Source organism: Hoplias malabaricus, chromosome 11 (assembly GCF_029633855.1).
Source record: "Hoplias malabaricus isolate fHopMal1 chromosome 11, fHopMal1.hap1, whole genome shotgun sequence".
NCBI classification, from domain to species: domain Eukaryota; kingdom Metazoa; phylum Chordata; class Actinopteri; order Characiformes; family Erythrinidae; genus Hoplias; species Hoplias malabaricus.
Window position 1 is genome coordinate 34,530,878 of NC_089810.1, and position 24,140 is coordinate 34,555,017.

The following is a 24,140-nucleotide window of genomic DNA, read 5'->3' on the forward strand; positions in this document are numbered from 1 at the left end:
TCTGAATAAATTGTCATTTAATAAAACAGAATGAAAGAAAGAATCGTCTTTCCTCTCGTCCCGAATAAGACCCAGAGTCGTGGGGCAGCATTCCAACAGTTTATTCTGTAAAAGTCTTGTGAATAAACAGGAAAAACAGTTTACATTGAACTACAAACATTGAAAATGTAAGAGAGCTGTAACGTGTTCCGATTACAAGCAGAACAAAGAGAAGCTACGGTGAGTCTTTACACTTACCACAGATGAGTCTCTACATCATCAAAAATAAATAGAATATATTCTTTATATAAACGCAGAGGAGAAAGAAACGCAGGCGGTAAAGTTGGTGATTGCAGGTTTATTTGTGAGGAGCAAAAAAAAAAAAGAAAAGAAAAAAAGTTTCTGAACTTCAGGAGGATTATGGCTCTGAAAAATGAAAAAAAATGTGAAAAGTGTGGAATGATTCTATTTCACATGAAAAAATACGACGGATGCGCATGCCACTAAAAGCCTAAAAACATCCAACATCCCACAGACACTGAACCAGGATTATTCAATTTTTCTCCAAAAATGAACTTCAATCCTACAGGGAAATGAGACGACTTTACACTCTCCGCTGCACGGTACACACTTTCTACTTTGTCCGATCTTTTTTCCAATTTTTACGTAAAAAGGGAAACACATGGATAATGTTTTACAGATGAATGTTTCTGAATTTCTAATGTTATGCCACTGAAAACAAAACTTCAGCTACAACACACAACTGAGCGGCACAATGAGGGGTGGGGTCAGCAAGAAGGGGCGGAGTTTGAGTGCGGGGCCAAGGTCAATGAGTAAAGCCAGGCATACACTGTGCGATTTTTTTTTAAAGCCGTGTGCCTTGGTGACAGCTCACACTACATGCTCCATCTGATCCATCTGATCGCCCGACCGGTCAAACGGAGTTCGTCTGGGCAGACGTCGCTACCCTTCACACGCTGCACATCAAACGTCAGCCGATCGAGCCGGTCCTGAAATCCAGTTGGCTATGACCATATCAGGCTTAAAATCGGGCTAAAATCGCACAGTGTACGTCTGGCTTTAGTGTGGGGAAATAGAGCAGTTGGGAATGAGTAGGTTCAAAGGACAGTGTATTTGGGGCAGTGATATTTTTTCTTGATTCTTTACACAGACAGCGGCGCTCCAGCAAATCAGCTACAGCTAAAAATGAAGCTCAATTTGATGAATATATTACATTTTTCTTTTTAGTAAAGTGTGTAAATGACTCTACGCATTAAAGAAGCAATAAGTTGAATTTTAGCCTTTTTAGCCAAATTCTCATTGCATTCTTTAACCTGACCACCTTAAAAAACCTCATCCAATTTCCTGTAATATTCCTGTGTTAAATGAAAGTTCCACTTATTGCTCCTTTAACTCTATTTGTTTATCTTTCACTCCCATGATAAGCAGGTGGTTGCAGTAATTCTCTGATTTGTGAATTTACATCAATGCTTTTTCTTTTGTGATTCTGATTTTGAATATGTCAGGGTTTACGCATTTCCATTTCCGTGTAAAGGTCCGGCCTTAGCTCTAATGCTCCTCCCGAAGCAGCTGGTTCTGCTGGAAAACAAAAAAACATTTCAATAAAGGAGGAGAGGATTAATGGAAAGGAATAATAAAGGAATTACAGAGAAATAGTAAAAGAGTAATAGAAGAATAATTTAAGAAATAATATAAAAGCATGTGCAAGTTTAGCGTACCCCTGGACAGCACGATTTTTTGTCTGAGTTCTGAACGTCGTTGTCTTCATCCCTTTTCTCTTCTTCGTCTTTACCATCCTTTTCCTCGTCCTCGTCCCCTGAACACTTCCGGGACAGTTTGGATGACTTCTATTACAATCAGAAAAAAAAAGATATTTGTACAAACACACATACCCTCCCACTCTCAATTTTTTTATTAATAAATTCAGAGTCTAGCATGATACATTTGATAAATAAAAAAGAAATTCAAGAGAAATGCAGGGTACAGACTTCATTTTTAGATCCAGAGATTTATAAGGGTTAGTATGTGTGTGTAAATGTATATTTGCATATGTTAGTGTGAGTGTGTGTGCGTGTTAGTCTGTGAGGACATTACTGTGTGTGTGTAAGAGCTCCTCTACAGGAGGTGAACCCCTCTGCAGTAACCCCCAAATGCACTCGTTTTTCTGCAGCAGAAACATCAGTTTTAAGCCCTGCCCACTTCTGACATGGCCCCACCCCCACAATCATCATCCAGGGATATATGAACGTTAGATCCTGTTGCTAGGTAACAGCCGTTGCTAAGCAAAGAGAACTGTGTGGAATTTGGGATATGAAATCTTCACTGCAGCTCTCTGTCTCTTTCTCTTTCTCACTCACACACACACACACACACACACACACACACACACACACACACACACACACACAACACAGCCTGTGTGTGGAAGGGTAGAGGGGTGAGTGTATGAAAGCTGTCCTCACCCTAGTTCACATAACACACCTTAATTGGAGCTAAAAAACCCGTTTTCTGAAAAGGATCTCTGTTCAGCACACATTCCAGAGTATTATTATATTAGACTAATACTGCATTACAGTCTAATACAGTGAAAGTGTTTGTGGGCTCTGGAGTGTTTTTGGATATTGGACAAATTGTGAATTATATTTGTGAGCGCCCTCTTGTGGCAGAGGTGTTGTGTTATAACTCTGAAAATAAAACGACTCCATTTTATACTACAACTCTGCTATTTATCAAACTGAGTGCAATGAAAAAGGCTTGTTTACACAAAGATACCCCACCATAGGGATGGCAAATAAAGGTACTTTAAAAAAAATTAAATAAATAATAAAAAAAATTAGAGCATGTGGTTGTTTAAAAACATTTCTAAACTATACTAAAACAACAGAAATAGAAATACAGGACTTTTGCCTGAACTGTGAGATGCAAAAATTGATTTTAATACTAACATGTAAAACTGACATTACTGAGAAAAGTATGGAAAATAATGAACCTTTGTGGACACCGTCTTTTTCCTTTTGGATCCAACTTTTTCTTCCTTCATCTTTCCCTCCTCCTCCTCTTCCTCCTCGCCAACCGAGTCTCCTTCTGCCTCGCTACTGCCCCCTGCAGGATCCGCCTCGCCAGCTTCCTCAGACCAGTTTTGCTGCATACTCTATTGTATATACAATATACATGATCTACTATATAGTAATAAACAAATAATGAACTTCATAGTGTGTGTTTACACATACACACACAAAAAAGTGACTTTATGTGTGTTTAAATTCAGAGGCTGCATCCTTCAAAAGACTTGTTTGTATGCCGACTACGTCACAACGCCACGACTATGATGTCCCATCCTGGGGGCTCCTTAATATGTGGCCAACAAATGCATATTTCATTTCCCAAGAAATGAAGAAAGTAACAGGACTATCCTTCACCAGCCAAGGTATCCCAGGGTTCATTGAGTGCTATGAGGATTTCAGAATATTGCTGTTTTAGCAGAGGAGTGAACAGGCTTTTAAACATACCGTTCTTAACATCAAATAATTAATGGTACACATATTAAGAAGGAAAATGTATTCAAATATTTCCTTTCTTTAAGGAGCAAGGTGCAGTTCATTAAACTGCAGGGAAACTGTAGTGTTTATCTATGAATGAACCATTTTATCTCTAGTCTTTCTCCTGTTAAATGCCACTGGTCTGAGGCGACTGAAGCTGGAGCATTTCTGTTTATTTGTACAATATTGTTTATAGGAGAGTGCTGTTGAGCTCTGATCCCCTCAAAAAGCTATTGTGGTTACTGTAGTGGGCTTTTCTCTTTTACAAGCTCTCTAGCTTAAATGATCAATGTTTATTTTAAAGATCACCGTTATATGTATTGTGTGTTCTTTTCCTAAATCAGTACTTAATACATTTCAGTAAAACTTGTGTAACTAGATGCCACGGTCATCACTGCATTTTCATGAAAAAATTAAATGTGCATACTGTTATTATTATCAATATTAATAACCAAAAAAAGCATATAAAGTCACAAAGGTTTAATAACAGTAAACGCAGTGGGAAAGCATTGAACCAAAAAGGTTGTACCTGTTTTAAATCACGATAGATTCATTATTTATTTATTTAATTCTATACTAAAACATTTTTTCAAACTTAATGTGTGAAACCTGTATGAAAAATACAGTCTGAATGAAACTTTCAGAGTGTAAATGATCAAACTCATTTCAAAACGGATTTTCAGTAATGTGGAAAAATAATAAAATAAAACTTTCTGGCTCCAACTTTAAATTTCACGAGCCGTCAAGAGCTAACTGCGTTTCGTGAAGTTAAGGGGAGGAACAACAGTCAAACAGGAAATCTGCCATAGACCGTCTTATTTCAGTTTGGCCTCTGAAGGACACTAAACAGCCTTTGAATTGGGACACACCTGTTGTGTACAATGAAATAGAAAATAATATTCTGTGATGTTTTTATTCCCCCGAACTGCATCTGATTTTTAATTTACAAATATACAAAGAAAAATTTTCAATGTTTTAAGTGACCAACTTCATTTGTATTTTGTAAATATAAACATATTTAAAATTTGATGCCTGAGACACACTCCAAAAAGTGTATTGAAAGTTCATGTCAACACGTATAAAATGTTTATAGGGCCGAATGTTACATCTTCACAATGTTCATTATTTTGTAGTAAGGCTTGCCCCATCATAGACAATGTTTGGTTTGCACATGCTCAATTAACAGTTCATAAAATAGAAATAATTTGTTTTGCTATTGCCATGTTGCTAATGTTTGTTTAATGGCAGTTATTTTCTTAAAGGATAAAAAATCTAAATAAATCAATAAAAATGTTTAATGGGGAAAAACTATTTTCAGACTAATGTCATAGGGTCCTAAGTATAAAAGGCAAAACAATAATTCTACAATGCTAACAGTAGCCACATCAAGAAATGCAATCTGAAACTGTTACACAAGAAGAAAGCAATCTATATCAATTCGAAGTGGAATATCTAACTCTCATGTCCAATCTCATCTCAGCTGGTCAAAAAAGACCGTAGAAGCCTGTGCTGGAGTCCACGTGTCAGCGTTATTCTTCAAAAAATAGACGTCATGTTTTTGAGCTAATGATACAAAGGACCATCCAAATTCTTATCAGTGACAGCTGCAAAAGTCAACATATCTCGTGTGCATCAGTGATCATGGCATGGTTGATTTGCATATGTGACAAGTTTCTATTGATCTATATGCCAACACTAGGTTTTTAGATAATCACATGCTACCATCCAGATATCTTTTCTTGGCGAGCCAATGGTTACTTCAGCAAGACAATGACAGACAGGCCATATTCTGTGCATTCTACAGCAACATGGCTTTGTAGAAGCAGAGTGTGCGTTTGACTGACTCTGCCTGTGGACCAGATCTGTCTCTAATGGCACATCATGAAGAGGAGAATCGGGAAAAAGCTTCCACAGACTGATGAGAAGCTGAAGTCTAGTATCAAGCCAGAACAGGCGAAAAAAATCCAATTCCAAAATTTTAACAATTAGTATCCTCAGTTCCAAAATGCTTAAACAGTATAATTTAAAGGGAAGGTGTAACGGTGGTAAACATGCCTCTGTTCCAATATATTTGGAGTATGTTGCAGGTGAAAGATTCTAAATGTATTTTTATTTACAAAATACAATGAATTTGTTTAGTGAAAACTATGAAAATCTTTTCTTTTGCATTTGTTAAATAAAGCTTTAAGTGAATTTATTAGTTGCTCTTTTTTAAATATATAAAATGACATTGTGATTCAAAATAAATTATAACATTTTAAAACAAACACTCGCCTGGTATCCGGTGAATTTGACTCCAGGATTGTTTTCAATTTCCCAGAGACCTTCATTGAAACCTTTCCTTTTGTTTGATTTTCCAAATTTGTCTTTATATTCTTTATATGGAAGGAGATCTTTAGGACCAAGGAATGCACTGAGAGAGAAAACAAAGAGTTAAACCTCTAATAAACAGTGAAATTAAAGGTAATGCTTACAACACATTCGCGCTCACAAACACAATCACCAACACTAATTGTACACTCAAACCTTAACAAATGGGTACATATTTACAGTAACTTTGTTTTCTTAAATTACAGTATGTTATTGTTTTTTGCTGTGAATTCTGGAAGCTTGCATTCATTCTTACCACTTTACAATAAGTTTTTATAAAATGGAAAAACCCAACAATTATTTGCAAACTACTAATTTAAAATACATAAAATTAAGAGCATTATTTAAAATCCCATAATATGTCATACAAATAATGTCATTTATAAGTTAAACTAATAAATGTGTAACTAATATTAGAAATAAATTAGAAGTAAGAAAACAATAAGTATGGGAGTGTTCCACTGATGGTATTTATATATAAGAGGTGGAGTCACTGAATCTGTATGCTGTTGACATGGGTGAAGGTATTGCCACAGTATCTATAGAGTGAAGCTGAAGTTGGGTCAAGGTTGCTGGGGTGAACTGGGACTCACTCTAAGAGAGAGGTCACTTCTGACACTTCTAATATTAATATTATAGAATTAGAGTTAATTCTACAATTATCTGTTTTAACTCTAATTTTGTGGTGGCTGAGTAGTTAAGCTAATGTAAATATTTCAGGATTTACAATGCATGCATAAAACTGACACTAAAACTTTCAAATACACACAAAAACACAAACTGATCTTACGTCTCGTGAGTGCCAAAAAAGAAGATTGGGTATTTATTTGCTGGTGGCTTCACTGCTCCTTCTGGCAGCTCATCAATCTACAGCCAATAAGAGCAGAGCATATATTAACTAGATCCTGTCAGAACAAAGCATAGATTAACATGGTCCCACTCAGAACAGAGCATAAATATACAGTGTGAATGTGTGGAACATTTTGTAAATTCAATAAAAATATGAATCTGTGATCACTCTTTTGACCTTTTCTTTAACTGGCAAAAGACAAATTCTCCCATGTAATGAATGTGAAGAAATGAAGGAAATATGAAAATATGAAGAAATTTTGAATTTGATGCCTGCAACACATTAAAAACAAAAACTGGGACAGGGACAAAATAAGAGTGAAATGTTTATAGAAAATTCATGTCACACTACAAGCGGGTGAAGAGAATTGTCATGTTATTCAAACAAAACACTTTTCAATGCAAGACTGCAAAGGATTTAGGAGAAATACTTGTAGAGTAAGGCTGGGCACAAATGTTGAATGAGCATGACCTTTGAGCCCTCAGAGGCCACTGCATAATAACTGTCTTGCTGTAGTGATGAATATAGCTATGGTCTTGGGAGTACTTCAAAAAACTTAACAGAGTATGCCATTGCATCAAGAAATGCTACCTTAAACTCTTTTACACAAAGAGAAAGCCATACATCAACTCTATGTGGAACCACTAACAGGTTCTCTGGGCCCAAGCTCATCTCAAATGGTTAAAAAAACAGTAGAAATGTGTGCTGTGGTCAAAGAATAAATTTGTGTTTTTCTTATGATGAAAGGGAGCATCCAGATTTTATCAGCAACAGGTGCAAAAGACATTTCTCATGATATGTGGTATGCATCGATGGCCTAGGCTTGGATGACTTGCAAACGTGTGATTTGTACATTGACGTGGAGAGGAATACTGGGTTTTCAGAGACATGCTGCTGTCTCTTCTTGGGAAGTCTGTAGTTATTTCAGTAAGACAATGCAAGGCCTCATTCAATATGTATCAAGTCAGAATAGGCATAAAACCCACAAATTTTACCAATCAATGTCCTCGGTTCTCAAATGATTAAACAGTGTAATTAAAAGCAAAAGTGTTGTAACACAGTGGTCAACATGACTGTCTCTCAACTTTTTTGGAGTGTGTTGCAGGCATCTAATTGTAAATGCGCTTATATTTACAAAATATAATGAAACTGTTCACTGAAATATTCAAAATCTTTTCAATGTGTGTTTTACAGTTAAATAAATATTTAATATAGTTAACAAATAACAGATTCTTGTTTTATTGCATTTAAATGTCCCAAGTGACCCGACAAGAGCACTTTGTAGTTCTACATTTACAGACTGAATCCATCTTATGCTCTGCATACTTTGTTTGCCCCTTTGACCCTGTTATCTTCAGGACCCCCACAGAGCAGGTATGCTTTGGATAGAGGATTATTGTCAGCTCTGCAGTGTCATGGATATGGTAGTGGTGTGTTTGTGTTTTGGTGGTACGAGTGGATCAGACACAGCAGTCCTGCTGTCACTGCTGAAATGAGACTAGTCCACCAACCAAAAATATCCAGCCGACAGCTTCCTGTGTCTACTGATGAAAGACTAGAGGAAGGCCAACACAAACTGTGCAGCAACAGATGACCTACTGTCTCTGACTATACATCTACAAGGTGGACCAAGAAGGTAGGCGTGTCCAGCAACTTGGAGAGTACTTGAGCAGTACTCCAGTGTCTGATCCACTCGTACTAGTGCAACACACATCAACAAACCACCACATCAGTGTGTTTCACTGCAGCTGAGAATGATCCACCACCCAGATCATACCTGCTTTTTGGGGATCCTGGCTATTGAAGAGCAGTGTGAAATTGGGCAAACAATGTATACAGAGCAACAGATGGACACCACGCTGTGATCGTAGAACGAGAAAGTGCTCCTGTGTGGTCAGTGGAGCTGAGAGAATTTATATATATATATATATATATATATATATATATATATATATATATATATATATATATATATATATATATATATATATATATACATATACACACACACACATACATACTGGGGAAATGTTCGTTGGTTACATTGTATTTATCCTAAAATATAACATATAAAATAGAAACAGCTGATTACTGCATTACTGTGGAAAAGTAAATGAAGACTTCTAGCCGTTCTGGAGAATGTGGAATGTGGATTGTAATGCCAAAAATATATCCCAGAAATGTGTTTAAAAAAAAGCAACCCCTTTTACTTTTAAGATGCTACAACAGACGCATTAAGGGAGCATAACTGAAAATATACGATAAATCCTGTTTTCTTTTCTGAAATATTGACTCCACATGTGCTTAACAAGTCTTTGGCGTCATTTTGATTCATACCCGTTTTCCGACATGTCCCACCTCCGAAAGGCTCATAAGTACGCATTTTTTCTATTGGCCTAGGATTAGCGAACACGACCACCTAGCCAATCATAGAGTAGGCGGTGGGGCTCTAACTACCAATCAGAGAATGGGAAGGCGGGACTTGTTTGAAAACAGGTGGAAAATAATAACGTCTTCTGTATAATCGTGTTCGCCTAAGGAACAGGCAGCACACACTGCCCTCTGCACCATAACGGACTAAGGAGAACCAAGCTTTTAAATACGTGTAGTCCCGAAAATACACAAAATTTAACCAATAAACTATATTGGTCCAATAATAAATACAGTATTGAAGCCCCTGAGCGAGTGTAAACCAGCAGCAGCTCAGATAAAAGCTAACCACAAACACTGTGATGCATAATATATATTTACAGTCAATGTGGAAATATGCGGGACAAACGATGACCTCTGAATAAAAATTGTCAGTGGCTGGGGATTTTTTAGGACAGCGACAAGACGTACCGAAAACTAAATCTTCATTCTGAGGGGCGTCTCTGCTTTTAGCAAACGAGCTAAAGGCTAATCAATGAGCGACTGAAGCTGAGGGTTTACACAGAAAACCCGCGGAAAAGCTGAGAAACCGCTGGAGTTTGTGGAGGAATTAAACATAATCCCCACAGTAATCTCTAGAGGGGACTTTAAAGGCGGGAGAAGGTGGAAAGGGATGATAATCCGCTGCTGAAGGCGCGGGAACACAGTTCTAACGCTCACCTGAGAGAGAACGCCATAACACAGGGAGAGAGAGAAAAGGAGGGAGAGAGATACAGGGAACGTGTGGGAATATTTAGGACATAGATGGTGAAATGGAGGAGAGGAGGCGGCGGCGAGGGAATGTGCTCGTGTTTGATATCCGGAGAGAGACCACGGAGAGCTATGGACTGAGACCGCGGAATGTGTGCGTGTTGAGTTCCGGAACTCTGTGGAGAGACCGCGGCGACTCCGGTCCCGGACCCAGGCTCCGCGCGGCGGCGGTACTCACCCTCGCGGGCCAGTGCGGATAGCCCTTCATCTTGGCGAACACCAGCTCTCCGGCTTTATACTCCCGCGGCCGAGGGCGAGCCATAGCTGTCTAATCTCGGGTTTAAACTTGGGTTTAATCTCTGGTCTAAGCTCAGGTTTCTTTCACTCGCAGCTCCACCATCAATGTTTTGATTAGAAACACCGCAGTTAATAATGAAATAAATAATGGGGGAAAAAAAGAAAAACAAACGGGCTGAGAAAGAGAGAGAGGGCCGTAAAACACTTCTTCCTCCTCTCCGTCTCAAACACACGGAACACACACGGAACTGAATTGCAGCGCGCTCTCTCTCTCTCTCCGTCTCGCTCTCTCACACACAGACGGGACAAAAAACAACACTACTCGTCTTAATTTTGTTTATTATTTTTTATTTATTTTATTATGTACATATTGTTTTGATGCAGTAAACGCAGAATCTTTTGATATTAAAGCTGTTAAAAAAACTAGCTAAGTTTCAGAGCAGTGCTAATCAGAAAACACGTTCAATGTGCAATACACGTACCTTACACTCCGTACATCATAATAACAATAATAATACTAGTAGAAACCATAAATACATTCTCTGTACTACACAATTCTTACAGTAGTATACACAAGTTGTGTTTTGCCCCCTATTTATTAGTGTTTCAGAGTGCGAAACAGGAGAAACATAGCTAAGTGATAAGAGATTTGTTCCATTTATTACAAAGTTATAACCATAAGACCATCAACTTATAGGACACATTATTAACGTTTTTTTTTAATTATTATTATTTTCATTGCAGAGTTACAGGTTTTATATCATTATAAATATGCTACTCAATGTATGTGTTGAGGAATATTTAATAGTCAGTGGTTTTGATATTTGTGTCATTTCTATGACAAATCATTCAGGGCCTGTTCACTCACTTGTATTTTCCTGGGGGAAAAAAGCATTGTTAAAAAAAAGTTAAAAACGTACGTTTCTGAAATCAGTCTAAAGCTATGATTCAAATAGTTATTTATGATCTTAAAATGTGTCCCTTTAGGACACTGTGTTTAATATGACTATACACCATAGATTCTTCCCTGTAATGTTCCTACATCTAGTATATATTGTCCAGAAAAAGAGACTGTAACTGTAGCAAAGAGGAATACACTCCTGAATAATACCCTTATTCCAAAGGAATGTTTGAGGAACTAGAGTTTTAGAACAATTGTACATACTGTGCTAGTGTACTAAAAATTCAGTCCGTTTTTCAAAAGTAACATTTCCAAACTCATTTCCTAAAAAATGAGATATTTTTTGTAAAATGCAATGAAAAAAAAAAGAACCTGTGATGTGTTCATTCTCTTGAACACCTATTTAACTGTAGAAAGTACAAAGACAGCAAATGTTTTCACTGAACACCTTGATTGTATTTTGTAAATATAAATAAATTCACAATTTGACACCATTCCAGAAAAAGGGGGACAGAGCCAAATAGTGAAAATGTATAGAATATTCCACTTGCCCCATTCCATAATATGCAGCAGAATGTCAAATATATGAAAGGCCTATGCACTAAATGTTCAGGCTTTGCAAGCAAGATGGGTCATGTGACACCACTCTGTGCCAAACCTCCTGAGAGAATCTTCCAACAATTAAAAAATGAACATTTCTCAATGCAACATTGAAGAGAACCGATATCTTTCGCCATCTACGGCAAATAAGATTGTGAAAGATTCAGGAAAGCTGGAGAAGTCTCAGTCCATGTAGGGCAAGGCCAAACACCAGTGTTAAATGAGTGTGACCTTTGGGCCCTTAGATGGCACTGCATTAGTAATCATCATGCTACTGTGATAAATACAGCGGGTGAAATAAGTATCGAACACTTCACCAATTTTCTAAGTAATTATATTTTTAAAGGTGCTACTGACATGAAATTCTTACCAGATGTCGGTAAAACCCCATCAAATCCACACATGCAAATAAATTATGATTTGCTGGTCCATTCTAGCAGCTTTATTTTCTTTCTCTGAAACCAACTGAGATTTTCTTTGGATGTGTGTTTGGCATCATTGTCTTGCTAAAATGTCCACCCTCATTTCATCATCATCCTGGTAGATGGCAACAGATTTTTTATTATGAATGTCTCTGTACATTTATCCATTCATCCTTCCTTCAATTATAAGAAGAATGCCAATACCGTATGCTGAAAAACAGCCCCACACCATGATGTTCCCACCTCCAAACTTCAGTGTTGGTATGGTATTTTTGGGGTGATATACAGTGCCTTTTGATCTCCCAACATTGTGTCCATAGAGTTCAGTTTTGGTCTCATCTGACCAGTCTATATTCTCCCAGTATTTCACAGGCTTGTCTGAATGTTGTTGAGCAAACTTTAAACACGCTTCAATATGCTTCTTCTTCAGCAGTGGAGTCCTGCTCGGTGAGCATGCATACAGGCCATGGCAGCTGAGTGCATTACTTATTGTTTTCTTTGAAACAATTTTACCTGCTGATTCCAGGTCTTTCTGTAGCTCTCCACAAGAGGTCCTTGGGTCTTGGACAGCTCTTCTGATAATTCTTTTCACTTCTGTGTCTGAAATTTCACGGGGAGCCCCTGGTCGTGACCGGTTTATGGTGAAATGATGGTCTTTCCACTTCCGAATTATGGCCCCAACAGTGCTCACTGGAACCTTCAGTAGTTTATAAATCAGTATGTTTTGCAAGAATAAGGTTGCAAAGGTCTTGAGAGAGCTCACTGGTTTTTACCCATCATGCTTCTTGTGTGGTACCTTGGTAATGAGACACCTTTTTATAGGCCATAAGTTGAACCAGCTGATATTAATTAGCACTAAGTGGCAGGATCACTTTCTAATTACCGATAGATTTCAGCCGGTGTCATGAATTTCCATGGCTTTTTGCACCTCTCTTTCTTGATGTGTATAATACTTTTTCCCTCTGTCATTTCTCATTATTACACATAATTTATGGGCATCTTTGGGTTGATTTCTTTGCATGTGGTAACTGGATGTGCTGTTACTGACATCTCTTAAGAATGTCATTCATGTCCATAGCACCATTAGAAATATATTTACTTAGAAAGTCAGTGATATGATCAATACTTATTTCACCCACAAACTTGGGTCTTCCCCAAGTTTGTTTTGCCCTCCCCAACTAGATCAGCACTGCCCACACAGCTTTCTCTAAGCAAGATGGTGGATTCCACTACCAAATATTCAGGACAACACAACAGTTCACGTTTCTCCACTGGGAAAAATTGCGTTCTTCAATAAAAAGAGCTACTAACACAGAGTGAGACAAGAAATGTATCAATGATATGGCGAACACTTAAGTTCTACTGAAAGGCTCCAACAGAACTCTGAACTCATGGTTATCACTCTAGAAGTGCTCTCCCGGGTCAGTGACTCCTCTCCCCACTAATGTGGGGTGATGGTGCACAGGGAAATACTGCTTTTTCTTCTCTATCTCCCTTAGTCAGGAAACTTCTATCTTGAATTAAACTAAAGTTACTGTAGCATTGTGTTGTTTCCCATTCAAGGCATTTGCTTACTTACATTCAGGGTTTTATTTACTTCTCAGTGTTATTTACAGGTATCAGTGTTAAAACATAATGTTCATCAGCACCATTTAAGGTGGAGTGGAAGATTCGAACGACTAATGCTAATATATGACTAATAATGACTAATAAAGAGGGAGTTAATTGGTGCATGGTTCGCCGCGGCTAACACAGTCATGTTTGTTCCCATGCTCTGCTTCAGAAATAAATGAGGTTAATTGTCAATAGGTCAATAACATGACTGGGTTTAATACGAGCATCTGGAAGAGCCTGAGTCTTTCAGAAGAAAATATGGGGGGCTCACCACTCTGTGACAGACTGCGTGTGCAAACAGCAAAATAATTAATGGATTAAGTTTCACAGTGAAAAAATATGATTAAACATCTTTCATCATGTACGGCACACAATATTATTAAAGCTTTCAGAGTAATGTTTATATGCAAGGAACGAGGCCCAGTATTAGTATGTATTAGCCTGCAGTGGTCTTCTGGTCTTCAGACTGCACTGCATTAAAAACAGACATCATTCTATGCTGGAAATCACTACGTGGACCCAGTTTTGTTGTCTCTGGACCCATATGTTGAACTATAAGAAGAGAGTTTTGTAGAATTTGGATGTTGTGGAAGAATTATGAGCACTACATAAATCATGCAGTTACTTATTGTATTACTATTACCTTTTTTTGTCAGGAATTCACAAAAAGAACTGTACTAACACCATGCAAAGGGAAAGATTTTTGTATTGCTATGCTGCTTAATTCTGTTGCAAAGTTTAACTTATTTATTCCTATATTACTGTCGCTAATTAAATCCATTAAACTTGTGTAATACTGGTATAAACCAGAAGAATAAAAAGGAGAATTGTGGGAAAAGGAATGTAATCAGAAGAATTAAAAATGAAATGGGTAGGGGGCAGTGAGATCAGAATCGGAGGATGAAAAAGGAATAAAATCCTTACAATGAAGAAAAGGAAAAGAGAGGGGGAAATAGAATTAAGTCCGGAGGATAAAGGAAAGTAGCAAAGGGAGGTGAAAAACACAGGAACATGTGATGATACATTAATGTAGTAATAAATAAATGAGAGAGAAGTCAAGGAATGGGAATACATGGCACAGGAGAGAGAAAAATAAAGAATTGAAGGTGAGATAATGGACAGAACTGACAGGAAGGAAGGAAGAGAGAAGCCCCTGAAATGGACAAGATTTAAACAGTGAGAGCTTACAACAGATAAACGGGGGAGTAGTAGATATTATAGTGTATACATGTTAATTTATTTTGTCTGTCGATAAGGAGGCCAATAAATGTTTCAGAGAAGTAAGTAAGAGATAGTGTGTCTGTCAAATATTGCTTAATGCATTACTGAGTGTTTCAGTTTACTGTCCATGACTGTTTTTCTAGATCAAGTGTATGAGGAAACAAGTAAAAACCCCAAGCATGAGAGCGGAGAGACACAATAACATGAGACATGATAGATGATGATATGATAAGTAGACAGATACACGGTAGCCAGGAGGAAGGGTGAGTCCCTGCAGGCCCAGGATCTTCACTGAACATAGGGCAACCCCTGCTTGTCACCCACAGAAAATAACTGGTGCATTTAAACAAATTAAAATCACTAACTGAGGCCCCAAAGTTGTTACGTAACTGGAATCCTGTAACAAACAATAAATATTCTTGAAAAAATAAAGTGTTGTTAGGGTTTAAATTATTATTGCATTTTGTTTTCATTTACATTGTGTACAATGTCCCGACTTTTTTGGAAATTAGTCTGTGTTTGTCCTTATTCCCCATTAACTTTACATTTCACATTTCAGTAAATGTAACTTGGTCATTGATTACTCAGTGGATGTCTCTATACATCTTTACAATTTTTTATATTATTTTTATATTATTGTATTACTATGGTAGTTATGTTTGTACACTGAGCTGTGGTAACACATGACCTTCACTCTGGCATCATTAAAGTGATCAAACCTAGCAACCTTCTACTGAAACAGGGAGATAATAGCTGTAATATTGGGAGACTTCCTGTTCACTGCATTAGTTGCACTGACCTGAGCTAAAAGGCTTTGAGAACACTCTCAAAATATCATACAGACTAAAATGGTAAGGCATTACCACATCTGCAGAGTGTTACAGAGTGGAAGGATGGCGTAACATATGAAGTGTCAATTCTTAAATGTTATTAAGTAATTACGTAACTCATTCATTCATTGCCTGTAATCCCTTATCCACTTCAGGGGATATAGTTAATAACTACAGTCAAGCCCGAAATTATTTATACCACTGGCAAATTTTGACTTAAATTTACTTTTATTCAACCAGCAATTTTATTTTTGACCGGAAACGACACAGGCATCTCCCAGGTGATAATACGATGATGTACAAGAGGCATCATTGTGGAAAAAAATATTTCTCAGCTTTTATTCATATTTGAACAAAAATGGCATGTCCAAAATTATTCATACCCTTCCTAATAATTAATAGAAAAGCCTTTATTGGCTATTACAGCAATCAAACGCTTCCTGTAATTGCTGACCAGCTTTTTGCATGTCTCCACTGGTATTTTTGCCCATTGATCTTTAACAATGAGCTCCAACTCTTTGAGGTTGGAGGGTCTCCTTGCCATCACCCTGATCTTTAGCTCCCTCAATTGGATTCAAGTCAGGACTCTGGCTGGGCCACTGCAAAACGTTAATGTTTTTGTCTGCTAACCATTTCTTCACCACATTTGCTGTGTGTTTTGGGTCGTTGTCGTGCTGAAATGTCCACTGGTTCCCAAGGCCAAGTTTCTCTGCAGACTGCCTGATGTTGTTGTTGTTGAGAATCTTGATGTATTGCTCTTTTTTCATGGTGCCATTTACTGTGATCAAGTTCCCTGGTCTATTGGCTGTAAAACACCCCCAAAACATTGGATGTTTGACAGTGGGGATGGTGTTCTTAGGGTTGAAGGCTTCTACTTTTTTACGCCAAATGAAGGACACATCATTGTGGCCAAACAATTCAATTTTTGTTTCATCTGACCATAAAACAGAAGACCAGAAGTCTTCTTCTTTGTCCAGATGAGCATTTGCAAAGGTCAAGCGGGCTTTTGTGTGCCTTTTCTGGAGAAGTGGCGTCCTCCTTGGTCTGCGTCCGTGGAACCCAGCGGTGTGCAGTGTCCGTTGGACTGTCTGCCTTGAGATGTTGCCACCAGCAGAGCCCAGATTCACCAGGATGGCCTTGGTGGTGATCCTTGGATTTTTCTTCACCTCTCTCACTATCCTCCTGGCCAGCACAGGTGTCACTTTTGGCTTCCGAACACATCTTCTGAGATTTTCCACAGTGCGGAACTTCTTGTATTTTTTAATAATACTTTGCACTGTAGCCACTGGAACTTGAAAACATTTTGGTATGGCCTTATAGCCCTTTCCTGACTTGTGAGCGGCCGCAACGCACAGCCACAGGTCCTTAGTGAGCTCCTTTTCTTAGCCATGACTGTCCACAAACCAACTGCAGAGAGCTGCTGTTTTTCACCTGTTGAGTTGATTAAAACAGCTGTTCCCAATGAATCAGGGTAATTAGGATGCTTTAAAACAGCTTGGACTATTTGGAATGGTATAGAACTTTGGATTTTCCCATAGACTGGGACAGTTTGCAAAGGGGTATGAATAATTTTGGACATGCCATTTTTGTTCAAATGTGAATAAAAGCTGAGAAATATTTTTTTCCACAATGATGCCTCTTGTACATCATCGTATCATCGTACAGATGCCTGTGTCGTTTCCGGTCAAAAATAAAATTGCTGGTTGAATAAAAGTAAATTTAATTCAAAATTTGCCAGGGGTATGAATAATTTTGGGCTTGACTGTATTCTTTCTCTTAGCTATTTTAACATTTCTATGAATATATTTAATATAATATTATCAATACTAACTCTGAACAGATACAATAGTTTTATTAATTATGATTCTTGTCATTATTTAGTGTTAAGTATATTCATATAACATTAATATTAATAAACTTAATATATTATTAATACACTTTTATAATTAATAACAATAATCATTCATTCATTCATTCATTGTCTCTAAGCTCTTATCCAGTTCAGGGTCACGGTGCGTCCGGAGCCTACCCAGAATCACTGGGTGTAAGGCAGGAACACACCCTGGAGGGGGGCCAGTTCTTCACAGGGCGACATTCACTCACACATTCACACCTACGGACACATTTGAGTTGCCAATCCACCTATTGACATGTGTTTTTGGACTGTGGGAGGAAACCGGAGCCTCCAGAGGAAACCCACGCGGACACAGGGAGTACACACCAACTCCTCACAGACAGTCACCCGGAGGAAACCCACGCAGATACAGGGAGAACACACCACACTCCTCACAGACAGTCACCCGGAGGAAACTCACGCGGACACAGGGAGCTAACACCACACTCCTCACAGACAGTCACCTGGAGGAAACCCACACAGACAGAGGGAGAACACACCACACTCCTCACAGACAGTCACCCGGAGGAAACCCACGCAAACACAGGGAGAACACACCACAGTCCTCACAGACAGTCACCCGGAGGAAACCCACGCGGACACAGGGAGTACACACCACACTCCTCACAGACAGTCACCTGGAGGAAACCCACACAGACAGAGGGAGAACACACCACACTCCTCACAGACAGTCACCCGGAGGAAACCCACGCAGACACAGGGAGAACACACCACACTCCTCACAGACAGTCACCCGGAGGAAACCCACGCGGACCCAGGGAGAACACACCACACTCCTGACAGACATTCACCCGGAGAAAACCCACGCAGACACAGGGAGAACACACCAAACTCCTCACTGAGGGTCAGCTGGAGGAAACCCACGCGGACACAGGGAGAACACACCACACTCCTCATAGACAGTCACCTGGAGCAGGACTCAAACCCACAACCTCCAGGTCCCTGGAATTGTGTGACTGTGACACTGTGCCACCATGCTGCGTATTAATAATCAACATATTATTCATGTTATTTAATAGAGCACAAATGGGTTTGGTTGCTTCAGTGGTTTAATTAAATACAGAGCTTTTAACTAAAGAGCAATGGCTTTGTCACTGTTTGAAGGCAGGATGAGATTGATACAAGAAACATTTTGTTTATGTTATTATCCCCTTATTACCTGGAATGTATTTAAATTATTAATTAAATGTGTATTTAAATTATTATCCCCGAAAAGCTCTGCAGTGCCCACTGCTCAACATTCCCACCAAACAAAAACAAACAAACAAATAAATAAACAAACAAATAACCCCGAATAACAGATACTTGAATCCAAATGGGACAAACATTATGAGATGATAGTTGTGTCGGGTCAAAAACAGTTGGCCCTTTTGGCCTGTTATTTTCTCAAGGGAGGAAAAAGATAAATATTGACATGACTGATCCACTCTGAAATATCCCAGAGGGGCTCCTGTTAAAAATTATATTACACCAGGACCCCATGGACATTTAATCCCATCTGAATCTACTCACAAATGAATATTTAAAAGTGAAAAACACACTTTGCTGCTGCAAAGAATAACAATGCAGTAACAATGACAAGTGAACAATTGAAAATGAGAAATCCTGCATAACAATCTCTTGAACTGGCTGAGCATATTAGATGGCCTAATATAAGGTGGACAACCTTATTAAGCCTGAGCAACTAGATCTGCCCAATGGAAGCAAGCTCAGATCCTAACATGGCCTCCAGAGGCTTGCAAAATGGACACTGTGTAAAACGGGTGCATCATTCCCTGCACTTACGCTGACACACCCATTGCTCTGGGATAGAGAATATCTGGACCTATCAGACCATTGCTCTAGACTCTTATCTCTTTCTGGGGGATTACGGTTAGAGAGGTGAGCTTGAGATCAGAGTGTCACTTGTTCAATTCCATCCACATCTGAAGTGCCCTTGAGTAAGGCCCCTAACCCCCAAACTGCTCCCTGGGCAACTTGGTTGGCAGCTCGCCGCTCCAGATGTGTTTAGTCACTGCAACTGTGTTTGTGTGTTCACTTGGCCTGTGAATTCTAGCTGCATTGTTCGTGATAAAGGGCTCTTTCCCTCTTGACTCACAGCCATGTGTTCTACGGTTGACTTTATAGTTGATTTCCCTCCAGAAATTCCACAAGTTCCTGCATGTCATCACTCGCTGAGTAGTTCTGTGGACTCTGAATCTGCAGTGACTGTGGGGGTGACGATAGACCGTAACAGTGCAACTCAACCTTTTAAAACATAACTCATCATAATTCATAATTCAACATAATTATCTCTGGGGTAGGACCAGCTGCTGTACTCTCAGAGAAACTGTCACTGTGGTGGTACCCTCAAGGGTAAATATTCAGTACTTTTAGTTATAGTATCATACTCTTTATTAATTGTAAATTTGAAAAATGCTTTGATGTCATACGCTCCAAATCATTTCTTTGACTATTTTTTTAAACGTATTTAATGAAAGCTTAATATATTCAAATTTCCTTCTGGAGAACAGAATGTAATAAATTCCTTTAGGGAACACAACTGGACTTTAAAAACACAGCTGTGTATTTAAAAGTACATTTACACAGTTTGCACTGTTAGTGAACAGTAATGTAGTACCTGGTTTTCTGACAGTGTAGACTGAACCTGGGGGGTTAAATGGGACATGCTTTATCCCTTTTCCACAAGTGAAAAGAGTTCTAGGGTCTTAACGAAACTTGTGTCTTGCTTTGGTCAAAATAACACAAAGGTCAAACACCATAGTAGCGTTCACTCCATGTCTAAACAGCCCTATTCAGATCTGCCAGCTTCCTTTAAACGAGAATGAGCCACAGCTCAGTTCAGCACGAGAACTGAGGAGCAGAAACCCTGGATTTTGGCCATCTTTGCATGTTTCTATTTCTTCTCCATTCTCATGTTCTCCATTTTCAATCTGTATTGCTATTTCTCCATGCTTGTTCTCTTTATTTGGCTCCCCTTGCACTCACATAAACTCAGGTCCAGTGATGTGATTTAAGAGACTCAGAAGAGGAGGTGGCACAACACTAAAATGTCTGTTCTCAACTGATTTTATAGCTACAATGTGCTCCTGTATGGTCAGTGGGGCTGAGAGAATGGACAGTGAGTGTAGATACAAGGTAGGTGTTCCTAATCTCGTAATAGTTCAGTGTATAACCAGTCGATTTTTGAGTGTGGTAATGATGGACACTATTCTCCCACAGTCCAGCGGGAAACAGAAAGGGAGGAACTTCTCAGGACACAGTCACTCGCAAAAGTTTGATTGATCTAATACATCCCAGTTAGGGCAACACGGTGGTGCAGCAGGTAGGTGTCGCAGTCACACAGCTCCAGGGACCTGGAGGTTGTGGGTTCGATTCCCGCTCCGAGTGACTGTCTGTGAGGAGTGTGGTGTGTTCTCTCTGTGTCTGCGTGGGTTTCCCTCAGGTGCTCCGGTTTCCTCCCACAGTCCAAAAACACACGTCGGTAGGTGGGTTGGCGACCGTAGTGACCAAAGTGACCGTAGGTGTGAGTGAATGTGTGTGTGGACTGGCGCCCCCTCCAGGGTGTATTCCCGCCTTGCGCCCAATGATTCCAGGTAGGCTCTGGACCCACCGCGACCCTGAACTGGATAAGGGTTACAGATAATGAATGACTGAATGAATAACGATAAAATGAACTTGCTAACAAGTATATGGCTGGAATAATCAGCATTTGAATGCTCAATACGTTTGTATCTGAAATTGTAAAAAAAATAACACAGAACGTATATATGACATTTGATTATTTTTGTATGACATTATGTAACTATTGCAGCTTGCCAGCCATAACATGATGACCACAGCCTGGTTTCTACACTCACTGTCCAGCGATAGGGGCCAGCCAGGGGGTGGCCAATGGTGGCCAAGGCTACCATAAATTAATCTTCAATTGGTCTAAAAGCTGCAGTTATTGGGCATTTTTCATTAATTTGCTTCCAAGAAAACTCTGAAAAAGTGGCCTTCAGAGCTGTAGCCTGGTATGATGTGCCTTGACAAAGCAACTGTTCATCACTTCCTTTTAGAAGTTTCTTAAGACGTTTTTCTTCATACTGTTTTGGAGACAAATGTTATTCACCGGACATAGATACTATTTACCACTAGATGGCAGCACTGGAACACACACAAATACACACATACACACACACACACACACACACACACTCTTCCAGCATGTTTCACATTTTGCTGAGTCAATTTATTTTAAAATCCTGATGTAATAATTGGGTTGTGTTTGTTAATTGCTTTACTTTTATTAATGATGTCCTTATATAATATATACATTTATATATTTAAATAGACATGTAAGTTTTGTATAAATATTTATTAAATGTATTACATTGGGGTGGCACCGTGGAGCAGCAGGTAGTGTCGCAGTCAGCTCCAAGGACCTGGAGGATGTTGGTTTGATTTTTTGCTCCGGGTGACTGTGTGTGAGGAGTTTGGTGTGGTCTCCCAGTGTCTGCGTGGGTTTCCTCCGGGTGATTGTGTGTGAGGAGTGTGGTGTGTTCTCCCAGTGTCTGCGTGGGTTTCCTCCAGATGACTGTCTGTGAGGAGTGTGGTGTGGTCTCCCAGTGTCTGCGTGGGTTTCCTCCGGGTGACTGTGAGGAGTGTGGTGTGTTCTCTCTGTGTCTGCGTGGGTTTCCTCCGGGTGACTGTCTGTGAGGAGTGTGGTGTGTTCTCCCCGTGTCTGCGTGGGTTTCCTCCGGGTGACTGTCTGTGAGGAGTGTGGTGTGTTCTCCCTATGTCTGCGTGGGTTTCCTCCGGGTGACTGTCTATGAGGAGTGTGGTGTGTTCTCCCTGTGTCCGCATGGGTTTCCTCCGTGTGCTCCGGTTTCCTCCCACGGTCCAAAAACTCACGTTGGTAGGTAGATTGGTGACTCAAAAGTGTCCTTAGGTGTGAGAGTGTGAGTGAATGTGTGAGTGTGTGTCACTCTGGAAGGGACTGGCGCCCCCTCCAGGTTGTGATTCTGGGTAGGCTCCGGACCCACCATGACCCTAAACTGGATAAGTGGTTTCAGACAATGAATGAATGAATTAATGTATTACAATGTCAGCTGCTAAAACATGGTTATTATCACAGGGGCACAGCAGTTCTCAGGTGTTGTTTAATAGACTGGTGGAAGAATCACATATCTGCATGGAATTCGGTCTCTTCACAAACTGATCACACGGTTTAATAACACTAAATGAAACAATCTTCTGTAAAAATACCCATTTCCTTTGAGACAATGTCTTCATTTGGGAGTAATTATGAAAAAAAAATGTTTTCAACAAGTCACAAATACTACAATGGAATGAATGTTCTCTTAATAAAGCACTAACACAAGTAAAACTGTTACCGTCATCTCAGAATGTGAAATATTAGATGCCAAATATTTTAAAGATATTCTCAGAAAAGTATCATTGGAATGAGAGCATGGGAGAGGCCCAAATTTAAGGATAACTGAAATTTACTTCATATAATGGACTGAAAAGCATGTTTTTTTTTATTGTTTCTGAAATCATTTTGAAAGATATAAATACGTCAATTGAAACAATAAATACTTAAAAACATGAAATAGAGAAAATAACTCAGAGAGAGCAATACTCAAATACATATATCCAAAAAATTCAAAATATTTAATCATACAATTCCAGAAATACAAAATCTCAACTCATAACTTGTGTTCTCCCTGTGTCCGTGTGGGTTTCCTCCGGGTGCTCTGGTTTCCTCCCACAGTCCAAAAACACACGTTGCTAGGTGGATTGGCGACTCAAAAGTGACCGTAGGTGTGAGTGTGTGTGTTGCCCTGTGAAGGACTGGCGCCCCCTCCAGGGTGTATTCCCGCCTTGCGCCCAATGATTCCAGGTAGGCTCTGGACCCACTGTGACCCTGTACTGGATAAGCGCTTACAGATAATGAATGAACTCATAACTGTCTGCAGACTGAAAATTTTACTTTAGTTTTATGTCCAGTGAGTCAAGATGCAGTTTCTGTCCAATTTCAGGTGCTTCCTGACTGTTCTATAATTACAATATTCACCATAATCTTTATTTTCAACATAATCAAAATATTATTTGTAATGACCACATTCACAACATCCAAAATATTCTCTTAGCACAAAATTCAGTGTAAGAAATGTTTAATCTTTGCAAGTGTATTATTGTTAACATAGATGGAGAGACTCTCACTGATGTTGTTTCAGTTTCATAAATTCACACCATCAGTGATTGTTGTACTTAATTGTGATTATTTAATTGCTTTGAAGACAGTGAGATAGTGTACATAGATGTGTATAACTTGTGTGTGTTTGACTGTGTATCTCTATCGTGTTGTGTTAGTGTTAAAGTGCAGATACTGTGTTCAGGCATATTGTGAATAATAATGTAAATGCTGGGTGTGCGTTCTTTGAATGTGTGTGTGTATGTTTGTGTGTATGCGT

General features: G+C 39.1%; 1 protein-coding gene across 2 annotated transcripts; it reads right to left on the bottom strand.

Annotated features, from left to right (window-relative positions):
• Positions 1-101: 101 nt before the first annotated feature.
• hdgfl3 (HDGF like 3) lies at positions 102-10,457 on the bottom strand. Of its 2 annotated transcripts, none has more exons than XM_066684537.1 (6): positions 10,118-10,457; positions 6,700-6,776; positions 5,814-5,952; positions 2,990-3,151; positions 1,719-1,847; positions 102-1,575 (listed from the first exon to the last, which is right to left on the bottom strand). In XM_066684537.1, exons 1-6 carry the CDS (start codon positions 10,199-10,201, stop codon positions 1,549-1,551), a joined length of 618 nt encoding a protein of 205 aa, XP_066540634.1. In that variant the 5' UTR covers positions 10,202-10,457; the 3' UTR covers positions 102-1,548. The 2 variants fall into 2 exon arrangements, with proteins under 2 accessions (XP_066540634.1, XP_066540633.1); XM_066684536.1 differs by having other exon boundaries at positions 102-1,578; positions 10,118-10,454.
• Positions 10,458-24,140: the final 13,683 nt, after the last annotated feature.

Excerpts from the sequence above, each read along its gene's own strand:
- hdgfl3 (XM_066684536.1), bottom strand. The coding sequence starts at position 10,201 with ATGGCTCGCCCTCGGCCGCGGGAGTATAAAGCCGGAGAGCTGGTGTTC. Across the intron at positions 6,777-10,117 it reads ATCCGCACTGGCCCGCGAGG|ATTGATGAGCTGCCAGAAGG; the intron begins GTGAGTACCGCC and ends TATTGGCTGTAG. Across the intron at positions 1,848-2,989 it reads AAAAGACGGTGTCCACAAAG|AAGTCATCCAAACTGTCCCG; the intron begins GTTCATTATTTT and ends TGATTGTAATAG.